The sequence below is a fragment of the Polypterus senegalus genome, chromosome 13 (genome assembly GCF_016835505.1).
Source record: "Polypterus senegalus isolate Bchr_013 chromosome 13, ASM1683550v1, whole genome shotgun sequence".
NCBI lineage: Eukaryota > Metazoa > Chordata > Cladistia > Polypteriformes > Polypteridae > Polypterus > Polypterus senegalus.
Window position 1 is genome coordinate 12,840,626 of NC_053166.1, and position 27,827 is coordinate 12,868,452.

The window sequence follows — 27,827 nt, forward strand, 5'->3', positions numbered from 1 at the left end:
AGCATGTTCGATTAACCCCATTGACTGCCTCCTATGTGTGACAACACGATGACACTCATTGAGCCAAAAATTCCGGATAAGGTATTGAAAGTGACCTTCAAACTCTGAAGGCCAAAGGAACGACTGCAAGCAATGAAAACACAGCTCCGACCCCGAGGGTCTACACTGTCCCTAAGCGTTGTCCAACCTTGTTGACTGCTCCCTTTCTTGCTTTTTACAGTACACAGGTGCCCTCACCTATGACGGCGTGAGGGTGATGTCGGAAGCCTTTCAAAATTTAAGGAAGCAGCGGATCGACATCTCTCGAAGGGGAAACGCGGGGGACTGCCTCGCTAACCCACCTGCACCATGGGGTCAAGGAATTGACATTCAACGAGCCCTTCAACAGGTAAGGAGCATCTGGGGTTTCTGTAGTCCTGCGCTAATAAATATATCGTTTTGGGGAAGGGGGTCTTTGACGTGCCTGTTTTTTCAATACACTCTGCTTTGATTTGGGCTCGGTTTATATGAAGCACTGATAGGAATTTTCCAAATGTCGATCTTTTATTTTTTCGTAAAAGTGACTTCTAAATGATGCTTTCGCAATGTCACCCGGGATACACTTGAAACAAAGAGAATCCCCGTAACGCAACATCGGCCAGACTGATGTTGTCTTTCCAGCCGCATGAAATGTTGTGGCCGAGGGAATAAATCAATCTTTGTCTTCTTGTAAATTTCTCGGTTTGTCAATAACGCCTTCTGAATTCCCTTTGCTTAAAGCTTGAAAACACGCTGGCGCCATTCATCTTCCTGCTCTGTGCTGTGCCGGCACTTGTGATCAAATTCGGTGTGTTTCACTAAACAGCCCACAGCTGGGGGGCATCAAACCCAAATCTCGGAGGGCCGCAGTGGATGCAGGTTTTCGCTCGGCCCCTTTTACTTTTTTAATCAGTAGGCATTTATCGCTGCTAAAGGAGAAGGCTTGTTTTTCCCTTAAATATAATTAATTTGCTTAATTGTTCCTTTTTTTTTCCTTACCAGGCAGCCAACCAATTCACATGCTCTTCAATAACCCAATAATTTACTGAAACACAATTTCTAAAGTGCCATGTAAACTCTTATTCCAATGAAAGAACTCCAGTTATTGAGCTCTGAGAAACTTGATCACCAGAGCTAGACTTCTCTTCAATTAGTCCTATTATGTGACCATGTAAACCCTTAGGCGGGTTACTCTTAAGGATTTGGGGGTCTGCACATGTCCGGTGCACTCTGTCAGCCTGTGCATGTACTTGCCTTGCAAACGCATCCAGCAGCCGTGTATAGAAGTGCCCACAAAATACATTTTCAGATTGACAATCTGTTTGGACAATCACATTATTCCTTCCCCTGACTGCATTTCATCACAGCATATGTTTATGATGCACCATTTCTTGAAATGATAAATGCAAAACATTTTATTACTACAAATGTTTGTGATGCACCATCTGTTGGAATGAGGCATGTAATCCACATGTCCTGGTTATAAACCATTTCATATGAAATATGCAAAAGTAGTTTTAATGTCTGTGATGCGTCATCTGTTGGAATGAAAAAGACAATTCATTTTATCAGTGTAAATGTTTTTGACGCACCATCTGCTGGAATGATAAGTTCAACGCATATTTCTCTGTTAAATGCCATTTGATATTATAGTCATAAAAGAAGTGTCAATGTTTGTGAGGCAGCACCTTTTGGAATGACAAATGCGTACATTTTATTATTACAAACGCTTCTGATGTAGCATCTGTTGGAATGCCAAAATCAATGCATTATATTGCAACAAATGTTTGTGATGCAGCATCTGTTGGAATGATAAATGCAGTGCATATGTCTGTCTTATATGCAATTTGGTATGGGATTTATAAAAGCTGTGTTAATGTTTGTGATGCAACACCTTTAGGAGTAACAAATGCCATCTGTTGGAATGATGAATGTAGTGCATATGTCTCTGTTATATGCCATTTGGTATGAGATTCATAAATGTAGTCTTATTGTTTGTTATGTGCCATTTTTTGGAGTGACAAATGCAGTGCATTTCATTACAACATCCATCAGTTGGATTGATAAATGCAATGCATGTCTTTTTTATATGCCATTTGGTATGGGATTTATAAAAGCTGTGTTAATCCTGTTGAATGACATATGCTGTGCATTTTATTACAGCAAATGTTTTCTAATGCACCATCTGTTGAAATTACAAAAGCAAAGAATTTCATTATAACAAATGTTTGTGATGCAGCATCTGTTGGAAAGATAAATGCAGTGCATATGTCTGTCTTATATGCCATTTGGTATGGGATTTATAAAAGCTGTGTTAATGTTTGTGGTGCGCCGTCTGTTGGAATGACATATGCTGTGCATTTTATTACAGCAAATGTTTTGTAATGCACCATCTGTTGAAATGACAAAAGCAAAAAATTTCATTACAACAAATGTTTGGGGTGCAGCATCTGTTGGAATGATAAATGCAGTGCATATGTCTGTCTTATATGAAATTTGGTATGGGATTTATAAAAGCTGTGTTAATGTTTGTGGTGCGCCATCTGTTGGAATGACATATGTTGTGCATTTTATTACAGCAAATGTTTGTGATGCACCATCTGTTGAAATGACAAAAGCAATTAATTTCATTACAACAAATGCTTGGGGTGCAGCACCTATTGGAATGATAAATGCAATGCATATGTCTTTCTTATAAGTCAATTGGTGTGAGATTTGTAAAAGCAGCGTTAATGTTTGTGATGCAACACCTTTAGGAGTAACAAATGCAGTGCATTTTATTACAACAAATGTTTTGTGATGCACCATCTGTTGGAATGATGAATGTAGTGCATATGTCTCTGTTATATGCCATTTGGTATGAGATTCATAAATGTAGTCTTATTGTTTGTTATGTGCCATTTTTTGGAGTGACAAATGCAGTGCATTTCATTACAACAGATGGTTGTGATGATCCATCAGTTGGATTGATAAATGCAATGCATGTCTTTTTTATATGCCATTTGGTATAGGATGTGTTAATGTTTGTGGTGCGCCGTCTGTTGGAATGACATATGCTTTGCATTTTATTACAGCAAATGTTTTGTAATGCACCATCTGTTGAAATGACAAAAGCAAAGAATTTCATTACAACAAATGTTTGTGATGCAGCATCTGTTGGAATGATAATTGCAGTGCATATGTCTGTCTTATATGCCATTTGGTATGGGATTTATAAAAGCTGTGTTAATGTTTGTGGTGCGCCATCTGTTGGAATGACATATGCTGTGCATTTTATTACAACAAATGGTTGTGATGATCCATCAGTTGGATTGATAAATGCAATGCATGTCTTTTTTATATGCCATTTGGTATAGGATTTGTTAAAGCTGTGTTAATGTTTGTGGTGTGCCATCTGTTGAAATGAGATATGCATTTTATTTCTACAAGTATTTGAGATGTGCCACCTGGTGGAATGACAGAGACATAGGAACCGGATGAACTCACAGATACATAGACACACAGACACTTTTGGAATAATAAATGCAGTGCATTTTATTATTGCAAATGCTTGTAATGAACCATTTTTAAGAATGACAAATGCAATGCATTTTATTTCTACAGATGTTCGCGATGTGTTGGAATTACAAATGCAATGCATATGTCTGGGCACGGTGGCGCAGTGTCAGTGCTGCTGCCTCGCAGTAAGGAGACCTGGGTTCGCTTCCCAGGTCCACCCTGCCTGCCTCCCTGTCCCCTTGTCTGCGTGGGTTTCCTCCCACAGTCCAAAGACATGCAGGTTAGGTGCCTTGGTGATTCTAAATTGTTGTTGGTGTGTGTGTATGTGTGCCCTGCGGTGGGCTGGCGCCCTGCCCGGGGTTTGTTTCCTGCCTTGCACCCTGTGTTGTCCGGGATTGGCTCCAGCAGACCCCCATGACCCTGTAGATAGGATATAGCGGGTTGGATAATGGATGGATGGATGCATATGTCTATCTTATATGACATTTGGTATGCGATTCGTAAAAGCCATGTTAATGTTTGTGATGAACCATCTGTTGGAATGACAAATGCAAAGCATATGTCCGTCTTACTTGAGATTTGGTAATAGATTTGTAAAAGCAGTGCTAATATTTGCATGTATGGTGTAATGCACCATCTTTTGGAACGACAAATGCAATGTAGTGTATTTTATTTGTACAAATGTTTGTAATGTGCCACCTGGTGGAATGACAGAGACATAGCAACCTGACAAACACCCAGACATACAGACATGTATCCTTTTACTAAGTTGGATTAATTTAGAGAACTTTGCAGTTATCTGTTTTCATTTTACCATTAAAGAGTGTCTTTCTGCTGATCAGCCTCTAATAAGCAAATTATTTTTTTTGTGGTTCAGTTTTGTATAAGAATAATTTGTGAACATTTCCAAAGAGGTGAATCGCTTTTACCTTTACTGTATGACTGCAGTGATTTTGAAATATGTTTTCTGCAGCGGGGACGCCATTGCTGTCTCTCAGCTCCCTGATCACTGTTTGTGTGTGTTCTTTATTCAATTATTGATATATTTTTTAAATTCAATAGACAAAGAACAAGAATGAAATCCTGCTGTCTGCTCAGAGCTTGAAAGCACCTTTGCATTTCGCTTTTAAGCTCCGAGAATAATTGAGGGTGGTCTCAGGTGTCTCTTTTCTTCTTTTATCTTTTTGCTCCTTGCCTTCATTTTTAGTCTAGATGTGTCTGTTAAGGTTTTCTGTTTTGCAAATGAAATGTGGCCCGATCTAATTCTCTCTTATCTCTTTTCTGGAAGGTGCACATAGAAGGCATGACAGGAAATATTCAGTTCAATGAGAAAGGCCGTCGGACCAATTACACCATCAACGTAATGGAGTTAGCACCTATTGGAGTTAAAAGGGTAAGTCTCAGAGGCTCGCCTGACATTCTTTCTTTCCTTTCTCTGCAACTGTTCCGGTTGAGTGGTGTCCATGTTAGTCACTGAAGAGGGGATTCATTTACAGGAGGCTGCGGCAGAATGGGAAATGGGGGGCTTAATTATGTCACATGGTGCCCTTTATACCCCGAGCCTATTTAATGAAACACGATCCACTTCTGCGAGAGAATGTCAGGCTGGGAGTTGGAAAACTGCGCATTTGCTCCACTGCGTGACTCATTTGTCGCACCTGCGTCCACTGCAAGAAAACCCGGGCGGATTTTCACTTCATCTCCTGTTTTTGTAAAGTGAAGAGACGGAGCATGAAAGCAAATATTTTGAAAAGTTTGATTAGGGATAAAACAGGCCTGAGGCTGGGTCCTCACATTGCTTATTTTCTTTATTTCTTGGGACATTTGAGCACTCCGGCTAAAACACACGCGCGCGCACGCGCACAACACGCCCGCAACGCACGCACGCACACACAACCGAAGTCAATTAAGTTACAGCTCCAGGGCACCGTTTATTCTACAGCTAGAAGTATGAAGGAACCAAATTGATATTACCGCGTTAAAGTCAAAAGACAGCTGTGCGCAAAAACAAAAATGAAATCAAACTGCATCTCTGCCAGACTACATAAGACGCTGTACATGTCAGCGGCCTCAAAAATAAAACGTATCTGACAGACATGGCAGTGCAAAAATGTGAATTGAGGATAAAAGCCCAACGTTACAGAGGGCTACCTTTCTGCTTGAGTTAGCAGTGATAAGAGTGGGATGCTGTTCAGATCAAAAGAAATAATCAAACACGCCGCAAAGAGAAACTTCTTACTTTGGTCCAAAGAAACTAATTGGCTGATTTTTATTTATTTTTTTCGTACCCAACGGCCTCCTGGACGGGCTCAGCGCCTCATCTCACAAGACAGCGTATAACGGCTGGGTTCAGAGTAGGGCATGTCTAGTTACAGCATTAAACAAAAAAAAAAAAAAAAAAAAAAAGGAAAAAGACCAATTTTACATTACGTAATATGCGGAAAATAGTTACTGGAATTTATAGGAAGACAGATATAAGAGACGATAGATAGATTGATCAATGACACTATTTAAAACTGATACATAGATAGGAAACAACAACATTCATTTATATAGCACATTTTCATACAAAAAAGTAGCTCAAAGTGCTTTACATAATGAAGAAAAATAAGAGACAAAATAAGAAATTAAAATAAGATAACATTAGTTAACATAGAATAAGAGTAAGGTCCGATAGCCAGGGAGGACAGAAAAAACAAAAACAAACTCCAAAGGCTGGAGAAAAAAATAAAATCTGAAAGGGTGTTCCAGGCCAGAAAAAAGGCAGGAAAGGCACTATATGACAGATAGATATGAAATGCACTATATAATAGATAGATTGATTAATGACATTATTTAAAACCGATACATAGATAGGAAAGGCATTATAGATAGATAGATAGATATGAAAGGCACTATATGATAGATAGATAGAATGGCACTATATGATAGATAGATAGATAGATAGATGTGAAAGGCACTATATGATAGATAGATAGAATGGCACTATATGATAGATAGATAGATAGATAGATAGATGTGAAAGGCACTATATGATAGATAGATAGATTAGACTATACTGCCAAAAGTATTGGGACGCCTGCCTCTGCACACACATGAACTTTAATGACATCCCCTTCTTAATCCATAGACTTTAATATGGAGTTGGCCCACCTTTGCAACTCTAATAGTTTCATCTCTTCTGGGAAGGCTTTCCACAACCATGAGGTGTAAAGTGTGTTTATGGGAATTTTAGACCAGGAGAGCATTTGTGAGGACAGGTACCGATGTTGGACAAGAAGGCCTGGCTTGCGCGCAGTCTCCGCTCTAATTAGATAGATAGACAGATAGATAGATACTTTATTAATCCCAAGGGGAAATTCACATACTCCAGCAGCAGCATGCTGATAAAGAACAATATTAAATTAAAGAGTGATAACAATGAAGGTATAACAGACAGACAATCATTTTGTATAATTATCCCAAAGGTGGTGTTTCGGGTTGAGGTCAGGGCTCTGTGCAGGCCACTCAAGTTCCTCACTCATCCATTTCTTTATAGACCTCGCTTTGTGCACTGGTCATGTTGCCATCCCCAAACTGGTCCCACAAAGTTGGGAGCATGAAATTGTCCAGAATGGCTTTGTATGCTGCAGCGTTAAGGGTCCCTTTCACTGGAACTTAAGGGCCATACCCAACTCCTGAGAAACAACCCCACACCATAATCCCCCCTCCATTACTTTACACTTGGCACAATGCAGTCAGTCGAGTCTCGTTCTCCTGGCAACAGCCAAACCCAGACTCGTCTATTGGATTGTGTGATTCGTCACTCCAGAGGACACGTCTCCCCTTCTCTCGAGTCCAGTGGCGTCTGGTGGGCTTTACACCACTGCATTCGACACTTTGCATTTCACTTGGTGATGTCAGGCTTGGCTGCAGCTGCTCGGCCATGGAGACCCATACATTCCATGAAGGTCTCTCTCTACGCTGCACTGTTCTTGAGCTTTTGGAGGTCTGTAGCTGTTGACCCTGCAGAAAGTTGGTGACTTCTGCCCACCTCAGCATGCGCTGTCCCAGCTCTGATTTGACGTGGCCCACCACGTTGTTGTTGTTCCCAATTGATTCTACTTTGTTTTAATACCACTAACAGTTGACCGTGGAATATTTAGTAGCGAGGAAATTTCATGAATGGACTTATGGCACAGGTGGCATCCTATCACAGTACCAGACTTGAATTCACTGAGCTCCTGAGAGCAACCCACTCTGTCACAAATGGCTATAGAAGCCAGCAGTCTGCATGCCGAGGGGCTCGAGTTTATACACCTGTGGCCATGGAAGAGATTGGAACACCGGAATTCACTGATTTGGAGGGGGGGTCCCAATACTTTTGAAAATATAGTGTAGATAGATAAATAGATAGTGTGGAACCTGGCCCGGACACAGACAGACGGACATTGTTTAAAGTCACCCAATATTACAATATTTACAAGTGCACAACCCAGTGCCTCAGCACCAATCACCCAAAAGTCCAGGCCCTCACGATGCCTTTCCTTCCTTCAGGACGCCTCTTTTCCTCTCCTCTAAGACTCTGTCCACTTCCACCCGACTCCAGCCATTGTATGAACATATTCACACTTATACAACCCTGGACGTGCTCCAGGTGACTCCCGGCAATCTTCCACCGGCACCCTCCAGAAGTACTCCGGGTGTCCCTGGTCCTCCTCTTCCCCAGCACTTCCTGGTGTGGCGGAAGTGCTGAGGTCCAGGGCTCTGCAGGCATTGGGGCGCCCCCTGGCGGTGACCACGGGCCCCTACAGGGTTGAGCTTCAAAGCTCTGTACCCGTGGCCCCCAAAGGAACCAGGGCAGTCACCCCCATATGGTCTGGGAAGGCATGAGCCCTCCTCCAGTCCTCCTGGGTGTCCCGGCCGGGTCACCACCCCAGCCATCTCTGACAATAGATAGATAGATAGATAGATGTCAGTGCACCCAGTTCCGCATTGGTATTTAGTGTCTGTCTCTTGATCCCTGTCTTCCTTTTTATGGTTATGAAGGGTTGGCCCCTCACCCAAGTTAGGAACCTTGCCACATCCGAGCCCTTGTGTGCCATCCATCACAATAGATTGCTATAAAGCCACTAAACAAGATGGTTAGATAAATGTAATGTATATGAAAGGCACTGTTTAGGGCATCATATATTTTAATATTAACATGAATATAACACTAATTTCATTTTTGAAATGTGGATAAATCTGTCATTTGAAATACATAAATAGAAATGAACTTTCATGCAGACAGCAAATATATGAAGACTTTACTTTTTTCTATTCCGTCATTTGTTGTTAATTGTGAAGGTGAAGCCACCTGTCTACTAAAGAAACTCAGAATCAAAATCATGTTGTAAACTCAACTCAACTCTGATCGGGGCGCTCGAGAGACTGAGTGAGGAGTCACAGAGTCTAGGCTGGCAAGGGTCCTGATAAAAACCAACATCCAGACCTTTAATGACCTCTTGGGCATGGCCATCAGCAGGGTGTCTGTCTGTAGAGAGAGTGTCGACCTCACCCAGAGGTTTACTGACCTCGCCGGTGACATTCATGTCTCTGGTGGCTCTTCCTATGAAGTCAGTAGACGGGCTGGGAGAGCATGGGGGGATCATGAGGTCACTGGAAAGGAGGTGTGTGCTGCTCCCGATATCTATTCAAAAGGACGAAGGTCCAAGTCTTTAGAGTCCTGGTGCTTCCTGTTGTGAGATATGGACTCTATCCAGTGACCTGAGATGAAGACTAGATTCCTTTATGTGTGTCTCTTCAGATAATCCTTGGGCACTGCCGGTTTTACTTTATGTTGTTCATGGAGTCCCGAATGAGGCTCACGACCTGCATTGTGAGGGAGCATCAGTTACGGCACTACAGCCATGTGGTTTGATTACCCGAGGGTGATCCGGCTTGCAGGATCGTCATTGTTAAGGACCCGAGCGGCTGGACCAGGCCAAGGTGATGCCCAGGTAACACTGGGCTGTGGCAGATAGAGGGTCATTTCTGGTGAGGTGAGACTGGACCGCCTGTCTGCCTGAGACGGGGTGCCAACCGGGATCCTGAGCTATTTCTTCGTGTGGTGTGTACATGCATGCATGCTCTCCAACTTGACCAGTCTGTGAATCATATTAATTTTTGATTTGATTTTTGATTTTGTCACTTCAACGCACATTATAATAACAACTCGGTAATCAGAATTATTATACGTGCGAGTTATTATTTAGCTGGAATGGTTGCATTTCCCTACTTGATGAAGGGTGTTGTCACTTCCCAGTTTCTCCTAAATGTTACATATGTTGAGCTCAGAGCTGCCATAAATATACATGGGGGATCGTGGGGGGTGTCATGAGGTCACTGGAAAGGGGTGTGTGGCACTCCTGATATCTATGCAAAAGGACGAAGGTCCATGTCTTTAGAGTCCTGATGCTTCCTGTCTTGCTGTATGGTTGCAAGCCATGGACGTTATCCAGTGACCTGAGATGAAGACTGGACTCCTTTATGTGTGTCTCTTCAGAAAATCCTTGGGCACTGCCGGTTTTACTTTATGTTGCTCATGGAGTCCCCAATGAGGCTCATGACCTGCATTGTGAGGGAGCATCAGTTACGGCACTACAGCCATGTGGGGCGATTACCCGAGGGTGATCCGGCTTGCAGGATCGTCATTGTTAAGGACCCGAGCAGCTGGACCAGGCCAAGGGGACGCCCAGGTAATACCTATCTGCGGCAGATGGAGGGTCATTTCCGGAGGGTGGGACTGGACTGCGTGTCTGCCTGGGGGGACACCAACTGGGATCCCAAGCTCTTTCGTCGTGTGGTGGGTGCAGCAACACTCTGTGTCAGTGCATGCTCCCCACCCTGACCTGACATGTTTATGGTATAAATATCATTTTACAGAAAAATACTGAGATGAGTTATCAAAATGTGTTATTCATTGCACAAGACCTTGAATGGCTGCTGTTCAAAGTTCATTCTTTCTGGTCCGGAATTACTAAAACTCATTGAATTCACACATTGAATTCAAAATGTAACAATATACCGACAGAAACGCTCTTGCCATGAATTTTTATATGATAGCATAATGGATTTGTACCGTGCCCGCTCGGGGCTGTGCTCCTTCTGGAATTGAATCGATGACCTGGTGCTCTTTTGCATCTGATCCTGCCAAGCTAAAGCAGCATTCATGGCATCTCAAAGGGTTTCTCTGTTCAGGATGGTGCAGGGAGGTAGAGGGAAGGACGGTGGTACGGGGTCAGCGCACAGCTTATAATAAGCCTTCACTTTAATTCTGCTTACACTCCTCCCATTTCGAAATGTCATCCGCAGTGAACAGATGACTGCTCCTGACACCGAGACTGCGAGACTTTTAATCACACCTACCAGAGGAAGAAAACTCATGGCCTCACGCTCCGGATAAGGGAAAAGGCAATGAGCTATCTAGCCAGGCTAAAACGGGCGGTACGGTGGGGTAGTGGTACTGCTGCTGCCTCGCAACAAGGAGATCTGGATTTGCATCTTGGGAGTAGAGTTTGGATGTTCTCCCTGCGCCCACATAAAGTTCTTCTGGGTGCTCCCCTTTCACCCCCACAGTCCAAACATAGGCAAATTAAATGAATTGGTGCTGCTGGCCCATGTGTACAGTGTGTGTGCAAAAGTTTGGGCCTCCTTTGCTTAAAATGTCTGTTAATTGTGAATAGTTAAGTGAGCAGAAGAAAGAAAGTCAGACAGATAGATACAGTAGATAGATAGATAGATAGATAGATAGATAGATAGATAATTTTCGCATAGTAGGTAAGATAGATAGATAGATAATTTTAGCATAGTAGGCAGGGTAGATAGATAGATAGATAGATAGATAGATAGATAGATAGATAGATAGATAGATAGATAGATAGATAAGTTTTAGCATAGTATAGATAGATAGATAGATAGATAGATAGATAGATAGATAGATAGATAGATAATTTTAGCATAGATAGATAGATAGATAGATAGATAGATTAATTTTAGCATAGTAGGCTAGATAGATAGATAGATAGATAGATAGATAGATAGATAGATAGATTTGAATTTTAGCATAGTAGGCAGGATAATAGATAGATAGATAGATAATTTTAGCATAGTAGGCAGGATAGATAGATAGATAGATAGATAGATAGATAGATAGATAGATAGATAGATAGATAGATAGATAGATAGATAGATAGATAATTTTAGCATAGTAGCCAGGATAGATAGATAGATAGATAGATAGTAGGCAGGATAGGTAGATAGATAATTTTAGCATAGTAGGCAGGATAGATAGATAGATAGATAGACAGATAATTTTAGCATAGTAGGCATGATAGATAGATGAATAGATAGACAGATAATTTTAGCATAGTAGGCATGATAGATAGATAGATAGATAGATAGATAATTTTAGCATAGTAGGCAGGATAGATAGATAGATAATTTTAGCATAGTAGGCAGGATAGATAGATAGATAGATAGATAGATAGATAGATAGATAGATAGATAGATAGATAGATAGATAGATAGTTTGGGGTCTCCTTAGTCTGTCAGTGGAGCAGGACGGTGACAGCAGTCTGTCACTGAAGCTGCTCCTCTGTCTGGAGATGATCCTGTTCAGTGGATGCAGTGGATTCTCCATGATTGACAGGAGTCTGCTCAGCGCCCGTCGCTCTGCCATAGATGTCAAATTGTCCATCTCCATGCCTACAATAGAGCCTGCCTTCCTCACCACTTTGTCCAAGCGTGAGGCGTCCCTCTTCTTTATGCTGCCTCCCCTGCACATCACAGCGTAGAAGAGAGCGCTCGCCACAACCATCTGATAGAACATCTGCAGCATCTTATTGCAGATGTTGAAGGACGCTAGCCTTCTAAGGAAGTATAGTCGGCTCTGACCTTTCTTACACAGAGCATCAGTATTGGCAGTCCAGTCCAATTTTTCATCCAGCTGCACTCCCAGGTATTTATAGGTCTGCACCCTCTGCACAGTCACCTCTGATGATCACGGGGTCCATGAGGGGCCTGGTCCTCCTAAAATCCACCACCAGCTCCTTGGTTTTGCTGGTGTTCAGGTGTAAGTGGTTTGAGTCGCACCATTTAACAAAGTCCTTGATTAGGTTCCTGTACTCCTCCTCCTGCCCACTCCTGATGCAGCCCACGATAGCAGTGTCATCAGTGAACTTTTGCACATGGCAGGACTCCGAGTTGTATTGGAAGTCCGATGTATGTTGGCTGAACAGGACCTGAGAAAGTCCAGTCCCCTGCGGCGCTCCTGTGCTGCTGACCACAATGTCAGACCTGCAGTTCCTGAGACGCACATACTGAGGTCTGTCTGTAAGATAGTTCACGATCCATGGCACCAGGTATGAATCTGCTCTCTGATGAACTGATCACCAAAGGAAATAAAGTTCAAGCAGACACATTTCTTTAATACTTGAAGCAGGATTGCATTTTTGGGCTGGGATTGACTCCAGCAGACCCCCCGTGACCCTGTGTTAGGAAATAGCCGGTTGGATAATGACTGACTGACTGACTACATTTTTATTTCCATCATTCACAGGGCAAAATACCAGAAAATGAAAAGAGGCCTGAAGCAAAGTTTTTGGGCCCCCAACATACTCAGTTCTTAGTAAGACCCCCTTTGGCAGGTATCACAGCTTTTGTAGCCAACTAAGGGCTCATTTATACTTCACGCTCAGAACGCATACGCATCATGGCTGCCACGCATTCCCAACATTCATTTGACGCGTCCTCTGTGCAGGTCATCAGAAATTAATTTGACGCGTGTGCGAGTTGCAGTACCAGCAGAAAATCGGGGGGCACAATGAGATCAATTTCTGTCTGAAAGTTTTGGTGACGCTAAAATGACACTAATGTATGTGTATTTGTGCCTGTGTTCACTGTGTGATGAGCTGACGCCCTGTCCAGAGATTTTGTTTCTACCTCATGCCCAATGCTTGCTGGAATGGGCGCATCCCTGGATTGACGGATTCAATCATTAAACATCCTTTTCAGATTTATTGGAGTTTTAATGGGTGTTCTGCAGTGGGCTGGCGCCTGGCCCGGGGTTTGTTTCCTGCCTTGTGCCCTGTGTTGGCTGGGATTGGCTCCAGCAGACCCCCGTGACCCTGTGGTTAGTATATAGCGGGTTGGATAATGGATAGATGGATGGATTAATGGGTGTTTCTGGTAATTCACAACACAGGGAAACCGAACCTGTTCTCACCGTGATGACATCTCACACTGCCACCTGGTGGAATCTTCCAGATTCGCAAGTATAAACAGTACAATGCTTGTGAAGCAGTAGCGTCTGCTGGATCACGCGTCGCGTGAAGTATAAACCTGGACTAAGAGTCCTTCAGTTCTCACTCGGTGGATTTTCACCTATTCGTCCTTACAAAAGGGTTCTAATTCTGCAAGATTCTTGGGCTGTCCTGCATGCGCCACACTAGAGATCTCTCCACAGATTTTCAATAATGTTTTGGTCGGGGGGGACTGTGAGGGTCATGGCAAAGCCATCAGCTTGTGCCTCTAAAGGTTTTCCATGGTAGATTTTGAAGTCTTGCTGTTTGACACATCTTCTATTTAACTTCAGCTTTCTAACAGATGGTGTGATGTTTGCTTCCAGAATTTGCTGGTATTTATTTGAATCCATTCTTCCCTCTGTCAATGACACTGGTTGCAACACAAGCCCAAAGTCTGATCGGTCCACCGCCATGCTTAATAGTTGGAGACATATTCTCTTCCTGGAATTCGGCTCCCTTTTGTTCTTCAAACATACCTTTACATATCATGGCCATAAACTTCTATTTTGACTTTTTTATTTCCAAAATGCATCAGGCTTCTTTAGATGTTTTTTTTTTTTTGTTCTTTATTTTTGCCTTATACAATTTCTTGTATTAGGAATTTGTTAGTTTTCGCATACGATGATTCGAACTGGCAACCTTCAGGATACCAGCGCAGATCCTTAGCCTCAGAGCCATGTTCCTTCAGGCACTGAATTTTGTGGCCCAGATGCAGGAAAGTTTTTCATCAGCCGACTCTACCATGAAGGTCATATTTGTTGAAGGTAGAACAGTGGACCACCACTCCAGAGTAGTCTGCTGAATCTTCATGAAGGTCTTCTGCAGTCAAATGGGGGTTTTTATTTTCCTTTCTAGCAATCCAACGAGCAGTTCTTTCAGACCGTACTCCACCTGTTGATTGTTTTAGACTGGCCTACCCCTACCACAAACCCTGAACTTTAAGTCCATGGGGGGTAAGGCCAGGTCCACTGGGGGTCCTAATCTTAAAATTTAGATGGGGCGCCAAATCTTAATTTTTTTAAGGGTGCCTAATATTAAAATTGAACCCTGGTTTTTAGTATTTTAGAGTCCCTAATCTTAAATTGAACCCTAATACCCTATTTTAATCTATGCTAATAAAAGGCAAAGCCCTCACTGACTCACTGACTGACTCACTGACTCATCACTAATTCTCCAACTTCCGTGTAGGTAGAAGGATACAATTTGGCAGGTTCATTCCTTACAGCTTATTTACAAAAGTTAGGCAGGTTTCATTTCGAAATTCTATGTGTAAAGGTCATAACTGGAACCTTCTTACGTACATATATACCCCCATGGCCTGCAGCTCGGTCGCCGTGTGAGGTGGAGTTACGTCGACCCATCATCACGCTTCCCACGTAATTGAGTGCCTGCCCATATAAGGCCGTCCGTCAGCCACATTACCAATAGACACGCTGCTGCTAAATATTCGCAGGTGAAGGACTGTGCTTATGCAAACGAAGATGAGATGGTCAGGGTGGTGTTTGGCACAAACTCAGCGAAAGTGCGAGAGAAACTTTTAAGTGCTGGGTCTTTGCTAACATTAAAAAAAGCCGTGGACATCGCAAGATCGTACGAGATAGCAGAGGCACAGATGAGAACCTTTGATGCATGTACTCCGAGCGGCTCACGTGAACTGATTGTGAACGCAGTACGCACACAAAAAGCAAGAGCTCCAAAGAGTGCTGAACAAAAAACGCATTACACAATTGAGATGGCAGCAAAAGAATACGAAGCGAGTGACGCATACAAGCATATTCATAAGTGCAGCTACTGCGGAAACAAAGTACAGGGTGTAAACCTTAACTTTAAATTAAGTTCATAGACAGGCTGCCGCTGGCGTTTGTCATGCCTACTACGAATATGATATTTGCGAGATACAAGTTTAATGAGAAGACGCGGGGTATAAATGAGACTTTGGATCACTTTGTAACAGAGTTAAAATTGCAGTAACGGAGTTAAACATGCGGGTGAAGGACTGTGCTTATGCAAACGAATAGGAAAGCACGGTGTAAAGCTTAACTTTAAATTAAGTTTATAGACACGTTGCTGCTGGCGTTTGTCATGCCTATGACGAATACGATATTCGCGAGATACAAGTTTAATGAGAAGACGCAGGGTATAAACGAGACTTTTGATCACTTTGTAACGGAGTTAAAATTGCTGGTGAAGGACTGTGCTTATGCAAACGAAGATGAGATGGTCAGGGATAGAATAGTGTTTGGCACAAACTCAGCAAAAGTGCGAGAGAAACTTTCTTACATTCATAGACACGCTGCCGCTAAAAATTTGCAGGCAAATCCACAAATTAACACCGGGAATGCCAGTTAAACATCTTAGATTCACGAGTACCGCTTTGGGTAGTGAACACTTCGATGAATGAAACGTGTTATCTTTACAACGGTTGACAAACACGGAATGTAAATTGAACACAACACGTCCTACAAATACGAACCTGATTGAAAGAAATAATGATAATCAAATCCTTGATGACAGCAACACTCATAACAGTCATAAAACAAGTACATTGACAATCATGTTACGTTATTTTTAAAATGTTTCCTTTTCTTTTTCATAACTTCTTTAACACACTAATTCTCCGCTGCGAAGCGCGGGTATTTTGCTAGTTAATTATATTACCCTAGACAGCACTAGTTTTTATAACCCTGACATATTGGTTTAATGGCTTTATTTATACTTTGTTTCATTGCATTTTAGACCCTTTTATTAGTTTTAAGCATAATTGCTTTTAACTGTTTAAATTTACAGTTTTAAGTATTTATACATTTTTCATGCAAATTTTGTATACTGTTTTTAAAGGAATATTTATGAATAATTCTAAGAGATTTTGATAGCAATGTTTTAAGGTGTTTAAAAGTATTTTGAAAGCTTACTCTTTAGACTAGGGATAGGTGTTGTGGCAGGGAGGGAAAAGTAAAATTATCCACATGGATACTTCTACCCACGCATCATTTGCCCCTCAGTGGGGCATAATATCTGTAACCCTAACTTGACCTCCACCATTCCAGTTAACTGCCATTTCTTAATAACTTTACAAACTGAGGAAACATCGACCTGAAAACACTTTGCTATCTTCTTGTAGGAGCATCCTGCTTTGTGAGAATCAGTTATTTAATTTTTCAGAGTGCCAGGCAGCTGCTTAAAGGAGCCCATGGCTGCTGATCCTTACTCAGGGTTGGAGGAGTCTGAGAATCTATACAGCTTTGCACTTTGCATCACCTGGGGGTTTCATAATGATGACAGTGAACAAGCCATTGTCCTAAGGAGCTAATGAAGGTCTGAGACCACCTTTGGAAAAGTTATCCGAGACCGGAAACATGTTGAGGTGCCCAAACTTTTGCACGGTGCTCCTTTCCTTTTTTCACTGTTCAGTTGTACAAATCAAAAACAATACACTAATCTTGAATAACAGGCTGAAAAGAAACGTGACATCTTTAACTTGATGCCTTTTGGTGGTCTGTTCATCTTCTGCCCACATACAGTCATATGAAAAAGTTTTGGAACCCCTCTTAATTCTTTGGATTTATCTTTATCATTGGCTGAGCTTTCAAAGTAGCAACTTTATTTTAATATGTGACATGCCTTATAGAAACAGTAGGATTTCAGCAGTGACATTAAGTTTATTGGATTAACAGAAAATATGCAATATGCATCATAACAAAATTAGACAGGTGCATAAATGTGGGCACCCAACAGAGATAAGACATCAATACTTAGTTAAGCCTCCTTTTGTTAATCTAACAGCCTCTCGAAGGCTGTCCTCCTATAGCCTTTGATGAGTGTCTGGATTCTGGATGGAGGTATTTCTGACCATTCGTCATACAAAATCTCTCCAGTTCAGTTCAATTTGATGGACAGCCTGCTTCAAATCATCCCATAGATTGTCGATGATATTCAAGTCAGGGGACTGTGACGGCCATTCCAGAACATTGTACTTCTCCCTCTGCATGAATGCCTTTGTAGATTTCGAACTGTGTTTTGGGTCCTTGTCTTGTTGGAATATCCAACCCCTGCATAACTTCAACTTTGTGACTGATGCTTGAACATTTGTTGATATTGGTTTGAATTCATGTGACCCTCAACTTTAACAAGGGCCCCACTCCCTGAACTGGCCACACAGCCCCACAGCCTGATGGACCCTCCACCAAATGTGACAGTAGGTAGCAGGTGTTTTTCTTGGACTGCGGTGTTCTTCTTCCGCCATGCAAAGCGCTTTTTGTTATGACCAAATAACTCCATTTTTGTCTCATCAGTCCAAAGCACTTTGTTCCAAAATGACTCTGGTTTGTCTAAATGAGCATTTGCATACAAGTGACTCTGTTTGTGGCGTGAGTGCAGAAAGGGCTTCATTCTCATCTCCCTGCCATACAGATGTTCTTTGTGCAAATTGCGTCAAATTGTAGAACGATGTACAGATACACCATCTGCAGCGAGATGTTCTTGCAGGTCTTTGGAGGTGATCTGTGTGTTGTCTCTAACCATTCTCATAATCCTGCTCATATGCCGCTCCTGTATTTTTCTTGGCCTGCCAGACCTGAGTTTGGTTTAACAGCAACTGTGCCTGTGGCCTTCCATTTCCTGGTTCCATTCCTTACAGTTGAAACTGACAGTTTAAACCTCTTTTTGTAGCCTTCCCCTAAACCAGGAGACTCAACAATCTTTGTTTTCAGATCTTTTGAGAGTTGCTTTGAGGATCCCATGCTGTCTGTCACTCTTCAGAGGAGAGTCAAAGGGAAGGAAGCACAACTTGCCGTTGACCACCTTAAATACCTAGCATCACTCATGATTGGACACTCCTGTCTATGAAGTTCAAGGCTTAAGAAGCTCATCCAACCAAGTAATCAGCATTGAGCAGTGACAGGCATTCAAATCAGCACAATGACAAGGGGACCCACATTTTTGCACAGCCAATTTTTCCCATTTGATTTAATTTCATAAACTAAATACTGCTTCACTAAAAATCTTTGTTCGGAAAACACCGCAGTACTCAGATGTTCCTAGGAAGTGAAAGACATACCACTGTTATCTTTTTTGTTGAAAGGAGAGTTATTTATTATGCAAGTTGAGAGGGGTTCCCATACTTTTTCTTAAGACTGTAACTATTCACAGTAACAGACATTTTAAGCAAAGAGGGGCCCAAACCTTTGGATGTCACTGTATGTCTTCACTGTGAGATGGCCTGGCTGGGAATTCTTCCTGCCCGTCGCCTGATGCTTTGTGGGGTACTCTCAGGATTGGATAGGCAGCTTATAACTGAAAAGGTTTGACTCCTTCAGTCTCTCCTTATACTCCAACACAATTATCTTGTGTAACTAAGCTGTAATCCCCGAAGGAAATTACACCAATCCACCACCACATTCAAAGCACTGACAGGTGACATGAATAGCACTGATTATCTCGTTATAATGGCAGTCACTTATCAAGGGGTGGGATTTCTAAAGAAGCAAGTGAACAGTCAGCTCTTCTAGATGATGTGTTGGAAGCAGGAAACCTGCGCAAGCATAAGGACCTGAACAAGTCTGATATGGGCCGAATGGTGACGGCTAGGTGACTGGGTCAGAGCAAAGTCTTGAAAATGGCAGGTCTTGCAGGGGTGTTCCTGGTATTCAGTGGTTAGTGTCTACCAAAATTGGTCCAAGAAAGGACAACCGGTGATCTAGCAGACCAGCCAGAGTGCCCATGATGACCCCTGTCCACTTCCAAAAAGTCCTTACAATGGGCACATGAGTGTCAGAAATGGACCATGGAGCAAAGGAAGATGGTGGTTTGGACTGAAGAATTACCACTTCTTTGAGATTATGGTTGTCCAAGGCTCATTGATGCACATGAAGAGCAAAGGCTAATCCATCTGGTCCAATCTCATGGAAGAGTTACTGAGGCATAAATTGCTGAAAATGTAATGTTGGCCATGCATGGTAATTATCGAAACACACAGTACATAGCAGCTTCCTTCAGACCAGTCAGAGTCCCCATGATGACCCCTGTCCACTTCCTAAAAGTGCCTACAATGAGCACACGAGTGTCAGAAATGGACCATGGAACAAAGGAAGATGGTGATCTGGACTGAAGAATCAGCACTTCTTTGAGATCATGGTTGTCCAAGGCCCATTGATGTACATGGGGAGCGAAAGCTAGCCATTCTGGTCCGATCCCGCAGAAGATTTATTATGGAATAAATTGCTAAAACGTTTTAATGCTGGCCATGAGAGAAAGGTGTCAGAACACTCAGTGCAGACCAGTCAGAGTGCCCATGCTGACCTCTGTTCACCTCCAAAAGTGCCTGCAATGGACAAATGAGTGTCAGAACTGGAACATGGAGCAAGGGAAGACGGTGTTCTGGACTGAAGAATCACATCTTCTTTTAGATCATGGTTGTCTGGGGCTCATTGATGGACATTGGGAGCGAAGGCTAATCCATTTGGGCTGATCCCACAGAAGAACCACTGTAGCCCAAATTACTGATAAATGTAATGTTTGCCAAGAGAGAAAAGCGTCAGAGCACACAGCACATTGCAGCATGTTGCATAGCTGCAGACCGGTCAGTGTGCATAGGATGAACCTGTCCACCTCTGAAAGTGCCTACAATGGGCACATGAGTGTCAGAACTGGACCATGGAGCAAAGGAAGACGGTGGTCTGGAATGAAGAATCACCGCTTCTTTAAGTTCGTTTTTGCCCAAGCCTTATTGATGTGCGTGGGGTGCAAAGGATAATTCATCTGGTCCGATCCCATGGAAGAGTTACTGAGGCATAAATGGCTACCAAAAGTTAATGTTGGCCATGAGAGAAAGGTGTCAGAACACACAATGCATAGCAGCTTGCTTCAGACCAGTCAGAGTGCCCATGAAGACCCCTGTTCACTTCCTAAAAGGTGGACTGGATTGAAGAATCATGTCTTCATTTAGATCATGGTTGCCCAAGGCTCATTGATGTTTGGGGAGCGAAGGATAAATCATCTGTTCTTATCCCATAGAAGTATAATAAATTGCTGAAAGTTTGAATGCTGACCAAGAGAGAAAGGGGTCAGAACACAAAGCACATCACAGTATGTTTCATAGCTGCAGACCACTCAAAGTGCACAGGTTGAACCTGTCCACCTCCAAAAGTGCCTACAATGGACACATGAGTGCCAAAACTGGACTATGGAGCAATAGAAAAAGGAGACCCAGTCTGATGAATCCCATTTTCTTTTCGATCACGTGGATGGCCAGGTGCATTCGTGTTCACCTGGGAAAGAGATGGCAGGAGGATGCGCTACGGCCAATGTTCTACTAGGAGACCTTAGGTTCAGATGCTACTTCGACACGTACCACCTACTGTACCCAAAGATTATTGCAGACCACATACACCCCTTTATTGCAGTATTCCATGATAGCAGTAGCCACTTTCAGCAGGACCACACTGCAAAAATTGTTCAGGAATGGTTTGAGGGACATGACATGGTTTGGGGTTGACTTGGCCTCCAAATTCCCTAAATCTCAACCCCTTTCAGCATCTGATCCATGGAGGCCCCACCTCACAACTCACAGGACTTAAAGGATCTGCTACTAATGTCTTGCTGCCAGATACCACAGGATACCTTCAAGGTCCTTCTAGAGTCCATGCCTCAATGTATCAGAGCTGTTTTGGTGACACAAGGGAAATTTACTTAATATTAAGCAGGTGATTTCAGTGTTGTGGCTGATCGGTGTAATTAAATGGGCCTGTTTTGCTTTTACTCTATCCAGTTGCCTAAGATTATAGATGAAAAAAGAATGAGGTGAGCAAGTGCAGCAACTGACAGTGTGGTTAGAGTATGGAATTTAAGACATTCGGATAAAGTCTACGTGATAAAGAGTATAAAGGGGGAAAATAGGACCACCTAGGACTGTATATGGCAAAGCAAGTTGTGTATTCAAATCTAGCATTTCTACTTCCTAAGTGCAGAGGTGGGTAATAACAAGTTACATTTACCCTGGTACTTCTAAGAGTAGTTTTACTGCACCATACTTTTTACTTTTACTTGAGTACATTTGTGGAGAAGAAACGCTACTCTTACTCCGCTACATTGGGCAACAGTCGAATCGTTACTTTTTTTTCCATTGGATACGCTATATTTTTGCCAGAGAGAAGCCGCCAGTGGATCTACTGCATGACTGTTTCACCAATCAGACGTAGCAACAATAATCACAAGACTCCATTTCACCAATCAGACGTAGCAACAATAATCACATGGCTCCATTTCTCAAATTAGACATAGCCATGCACTTACATGACCACACACAAACTGTGGCAGCAAAGCGACATGAACTCCTCACAGACAGCGGACAGGGAAAGAAAGAATACAAGTGGAACCTTGGTTTGCGAGCATAATTCGTTTCGTTTCCGGAAAGGTGCTCGCAATCCAAGACACTCGTATATCAAAGGGAATTTCCCCATAAGAAATAATGGAAACTCAGATGATTCGTTCCACAACCCAAAACTATTCATATCCAAATGATTAATACAAAATATAAAGTAAAAATACACACAACAAATGAACCTGCACTTTTCCTTTGCAAAGAATCATGGCTGGCGTGAGTGAGTTTCTAAACTCTTGTGGGATTTCACCCAAAGGGGTGACACGCGGAAGAGCGTCCCGAAACAATCACAGGCGCCCAGCGCTGTAGCAGTTTCACTGTAAAAGCGAATCCGAAAAGATCACGGTCATGCTATAAGCACTTGCCGTTGATGGGTGATACAAGGAACATTATAAATGCGCAGGGCACAGTATTACTTATCCACTAATCTGGTCACAACCGTGCCTGACTGCTGTGTCTGTGTATAGGAGAGTGGCATATCCCGCTACAATAACCACGCTGTTCCTGTTTCAAGCTGAATAAAGATGGTGTCGCTAAAGTATTGAGACTCAGCTTCGTGTTTTGGGATGCAAGACGGGGACTCACACGTCACAGCACGCACACACACACGCCACACACACGCGGTCACAATGCTGTAGTAAACAGTATACGCTCGTACGGATGTTGACAATATGTGTGAGGCACACCAACTGACGATTGCACACAATCCCGCAACGAGAGAGAGAAGAACCATCAGCTCAGTTGTGATCACGTGATGCTCGGCAGACAAAGCGTATGCGGACTACTCGTATTGCAAGACCTTGCTCGTTTATCAAGTTAAAATTTATTAAAAAGTTTAGCTCGTCTCGCAAACCAAGTTACTCGCAATCTAAGGTTCCACTTGTATATGAGAAATGAGAACCAATTCCTTCTGAAGCTTAACCATCACGTCACTGAGTGAAGAACGAGCACGTTTTAACCAAACATGCACAGACACAGACAGTCAAGGTAAAGTGAGACTTCCTGTACTGCACAAGCTGCCTTGTTCTGATGTTATTTTCTACCAGCTGTGCGATTTGGAGGGCATATAAAGTATTATACTGTCAGTGTACAGGATATCTCATCACTGTTCAAACATCCATGTTACCTACTGTACCAACAAGGCTTCAAAAGCTTTGTTGTGGAAAACTGAGATATGGAACGTTGTGTTATTTGTGCATCTTTATTTTGTAAAGATGTTATTTATTTGTACTCATTTTTTATTTTATTATTTGGAAATAGCAGAATTTGCACATTATTTTATATTTTTGTCTGTCTTATTACAACATCTCTCTTTTCTAAAAAAAAAAAAACCTGGAAAGGAAAGCAGGGTGATGAGACGTGATCTTCTCGGAAGTTCTCGGGAAGACACTTAAAAGACCCACGAGACGCAAACAATCCTTGTCTATAATTTGATACTACCCGTATGTATGGTGTTCGTGTCAATACCTCGACTCAATACAAGTTAGAACCATGCAATGGGACTCTGTAGTGAGAACATAACATGGCAAACGCAGATGCAGTATGGCATGATTGATTAAGAATGATCGAATGCTTCAGTAACGCTGCTGAACGGCCGAGTATTGTAAGTCAGTGTTGGTTCGAGCAGATAACAGTAAGTTCGGTTGGTTTTTGGAACATTGGTTTGGTGGGGCGTACTTTCCAGGACTAACATCGTTGACTGAATTAAAACCCTTCGACAGCTCCAGAACTGTAAGTAATTTAGAACGTATCGCCATTTGCTTGGTACGTCAAAATCTATCTTTGGGGAGTTCGGTTTTGGCATCTGTCCCTCTGACATCTATTGGCAAACTGAGTAACGACGGCTGGGTATTAACAACGGTCATTGTTTACATTTTACCCGATCTCAGATCTAAAATGACCACGTCAATATAATTATTAGTCCAACTCTGATTAGAGTCGTAAAATACGGTTTGTTTTGAAAATTTGTTTGCCGGAAAAAAATCAAATGAGGTGCGCAGAAGAGCTGAGTTCACGTCTCGCAGCCCCGTTAAAACAGGAAGCTCTTCATTACATCGGCCAAAAAGGTCTATTTTAAGCATAAGTCAGTGCCATGATAACAAAATCATTTCAAGGACTTAAAAAAACAAATAATTCTTTGCAGAGAAAGTATGGATTTCACAAATGTAGAAATTGTAGCCCGATTCGATCGGCTCCCAGTCACTAGTATCAAATAAGAGCATGGCCAGCAAAACAGTCATTTGTGTAAAGGCACGTAGCACACACAGATCCTGTGCTCTCAGCACATATAAAGAGTATAAGGACAATACATTCTCGATTAAATGTCAACGACTAAACAAAGAAGAAAGAGCAGCGTGGAGAAAAGAGACCCAAAAGCGTTGGAGAGAAAAAAAAGGCAGATTAGAGATTATGAAAGCAGTGGAATTCGAAAGGCTCAAACAAACGATGGTGCGATACGCATGCAGAGGAAGGTAAAGGATATGAAAGCAGTAAAATTCGAAAGTATTGTAGCATCCCTGCCAGGTTGAAGCCTTTTTTGTTTTAAGTGACTGTTAGGTCCGATTGAGGGAGGGCGGAGTACAGCAGGGAAGACTGATAGCGGGGTATTGAGTGATGCGGTAAATTGGGCGAGACCCGGGGGATGAGGGGTTGCAGAGGGTACTAGAAAGTTGTGTTTGGGGTTATGAAGTCGGCAATTGGTTAAATAAAACTTTTGTGACACTTTATTACGTTTGTCGCTACAGTATCAAATAAAAGATAGTAAAGATCGCATTAGCGGAAACAAAAGGAAATTAATCATCAGGACCAGGTGTGATTGAAAAAATAGCAGGACAAAGCGAGGTCAGAAATAAAAGACAAAGAGCAGAAAACAAAGTCTTTTTGCCTTCGCATCATTCAATGCACAACACGTAGATTTACACAATAATGGACCATACGCTATGAGAATCTGTGGTCCCGCAACAGTTAAAGCAACGACAAGTTTAATTTCAAAGAAAACACAATTCGGTGAGGTGTATATTTATGATCGCGGAGAAGCGATGCAAATTTAAACAGGCGTCCATGAAAGGTAACGTAATAACATTAGACACCAAAGGAGATCTTGATATGCCATTCGTATGAAAACATTTACAGTTTCCCATGAGAATAGCTTTTGCTATGACAATTAACAAATCATTGGGACAAACATTAGAAAAAGTCGGATTATTTATTAGAGAAACAGAAACAGTACTCACTCACGGGCAGTTATACGTTGCGTTGTCACAATGTGTCTCCAAAAACAGAATCAAAATTCAATGCGATCTTGAAGAAAAGGTAATTCCAAATATTGTTTTCGATGAAGCTTTAAAGTAAAAGTGCAAATAATGAAATTGAAACAATTCCAAAGAAAAAACAAAGCTTTTAATTTTAAAAGTGTATATTCGATTAACCAAACACAGGGGTTGGCGAGCAAAGCAAGCAGGGGGCAGAGCCCCCAAGTTTCTAAAAAATAAATCATGTATCATGATCAAACAGTTACTCAGTACTTGAGTAGTCTTTTCACCAAATACTTTTTTACTCTTACTTGAGTCATTTTTTGTATGACTACTTTTTACTTCTACTTGAGTAATATTATTTAAAAGTAACGCTACTCTTATTTGAGTATAAGTTTTGGCCACTCTACCCACCTCTGCCTAAGTGTAATACTTTACATTTACTTACAAAAAATGCCGCCGAGCCTCAAACACGAGACACATCTCAGCCAAACACAGATTCAAGGCTAAATAAAGAGTAATTTATTTGACAAAGAGGATTAAAGCCCATCCAGCACCTTATAATATTCAAAATGGCACCTCCGTCTCCTTCTACTCCAAGCATTGTCCACTTCCTTCTGACTCTGAATCCCTGATGTCGATGAAGTGGCGTCTTTTATGCTGGATCTGGGAGTACCTCCCGGAGTCAAAGCATCACACATCAGAAGCACTTCCAGTCCAGGAGGAAGTCCCCCAAAGTAGGGATAGCATTCTCCTGCAGATCCCCCTTGAGGCACCCAAAGTACCCCAAACAGGGCTGTCTGTCAGAACTACAGCTCCCAAAATCCCCTGTGGGCTTACAAATGGGATGCTGCCACCCAGTGTACAGGGGAAATTTATGGCCCTGGGAAGCAACCTCCCCTTTGTCCTTCCATTATGGCCTCCCAACCAGGAAAAAATACCAACAACCAACCCTCGTGGGAATGCGTGTCCATCCACATCCTTCTGTTATGGCATCCCGTTCAGGCAAGGAATCACCGTTGTGACAGGCGGCCACAGCCGCCAAGTCAAAAAGACCAGGGAAGAGAACATCGGTGAGGGACACTAGAGGGCAGCCATCCTGGGCGGCTGTGGCATCACGGATTACTGAAGGGCATGCCGGGAGCTGGAGTTTGGTGCAGCCCTGTTGGATTCCGTGGTAGATGCCAGGGGGAGCTGCAGAGTCCCATAATGGACCTCCGGCACACCTGGGAGTAATTCCAAGTAATACTGACGAGCCACATGAATGAGAGGAGCTCCTTCACTCCATTCGGGGAGCCAGAGTCTGGAGGAAGGAAGTCTGAGCTTCCTGGGAGAGGAGTGGAGGCGGCTAAGAAACAAAGAAAGAAGAAAGAGGAAGAAGGGACTGAGTATATTGTGCTGATGCTTAGCAGCATGAAATGCTCCCCAATTGTAAATAAAAGGTGTGTCGTGTCTGCTGTCTGTGTTGGGTTAGGGTGGCTGTATGCGCCCTGGTGGTCCACACCGTTCATCTCCATCAGGATGCTAGTCCCTCCATTATGGCCTTCACAACATTTTATCAACCACTGCTGTACAGATTCCTCTCTAACAATTTAGCCAATTCTTCATTAGCTAACCTACAGTTGCTCTGTCTTGGTTATGATGTCAATCTGCATCCAGCCCTGCAAGCAGGTCCACCAACTTGCAGGGAAAACTTGGAGTTATTGGCAGTACATTTACTTACAATAAATTGTGGCCTTTAGGTGGTGCCCCCGAGCCTTAAACACGAGACACATCTCAGCCAAACACAGATACAAGGCTAAATAAAGAGTTATTTATCTGACAAAGTGGATTAAAGCCCATCCAGCACCTTATAACATTCAAAATGGCACCTCCGTCTCCTTCCACTCCAAGCATTGTCCACTTCCTTCCGACTCTGAATCCCTGATGTCGATGAAGTGCCGTTTTTTTTTGCTGGATCTGGGAGTACCTCCCGGAGTCAAAGCATCACACATCAGAAGCACTTCCAGTCCAGGAGGAAGTCCCCCAAAGTAGGCAGATCCCCCTTGAGGCACCCAAAGTACCCTAAACAGGGCTGCCTGTCAGAACTACAGCTCCCAAAATCCCCCGTGAGGTTACAAATGGGATGCTGCCACCCAGTGTACAGCTGCAGAGCCCCATAATGGACCTCCAGCACACCTGGGAGTGATTCCAAGTAATACTGATGAGCCACCTGAATAAGAGGAGCCCCTTTACTCCATTCGAGGAGCCAGAGTCGGGAGGAATGAAGTCTGAGCTTCCTGGGAGAGGAGTGGAGGCGGCTAAGAAGCAAAGAAAGAAGAAAGAGGAAGAAGGGACTGAGTATATTGTGCTGATGCT

The 27,827-nt window shown here is 42.7% G+C and overlaps 1 protein-coding gene across 4 annotated transcripts in view; it reads left to right on the forward strand.

Annotated features, from left to right (window-relative positions):
* gria1a (glutamate receptor, ionotropic, AMPA 1a) overlaps positions 1-27,827 on the forward strand; it is a 396,095-nt gene that overhangs the window by 236,550 nt on the left and 131,718 nt on the right. For all 4 annotated transcript variants that reach the window (XM_039775539.1, XM_039775541.1, XM_039775538.1 and 1 more), the window contains exons 7-8: positions 221-388; positions 4,805-4,909. In XM_039775539.1, the coding sequence (XP_039631473.1) occupies positions 221-388; positions 4,805-4,909 (273 nt within the window). The remainder of the gene's footprint in view (positions 1-220; positions 389-4,804; positions 4,910-27,827) is intronic.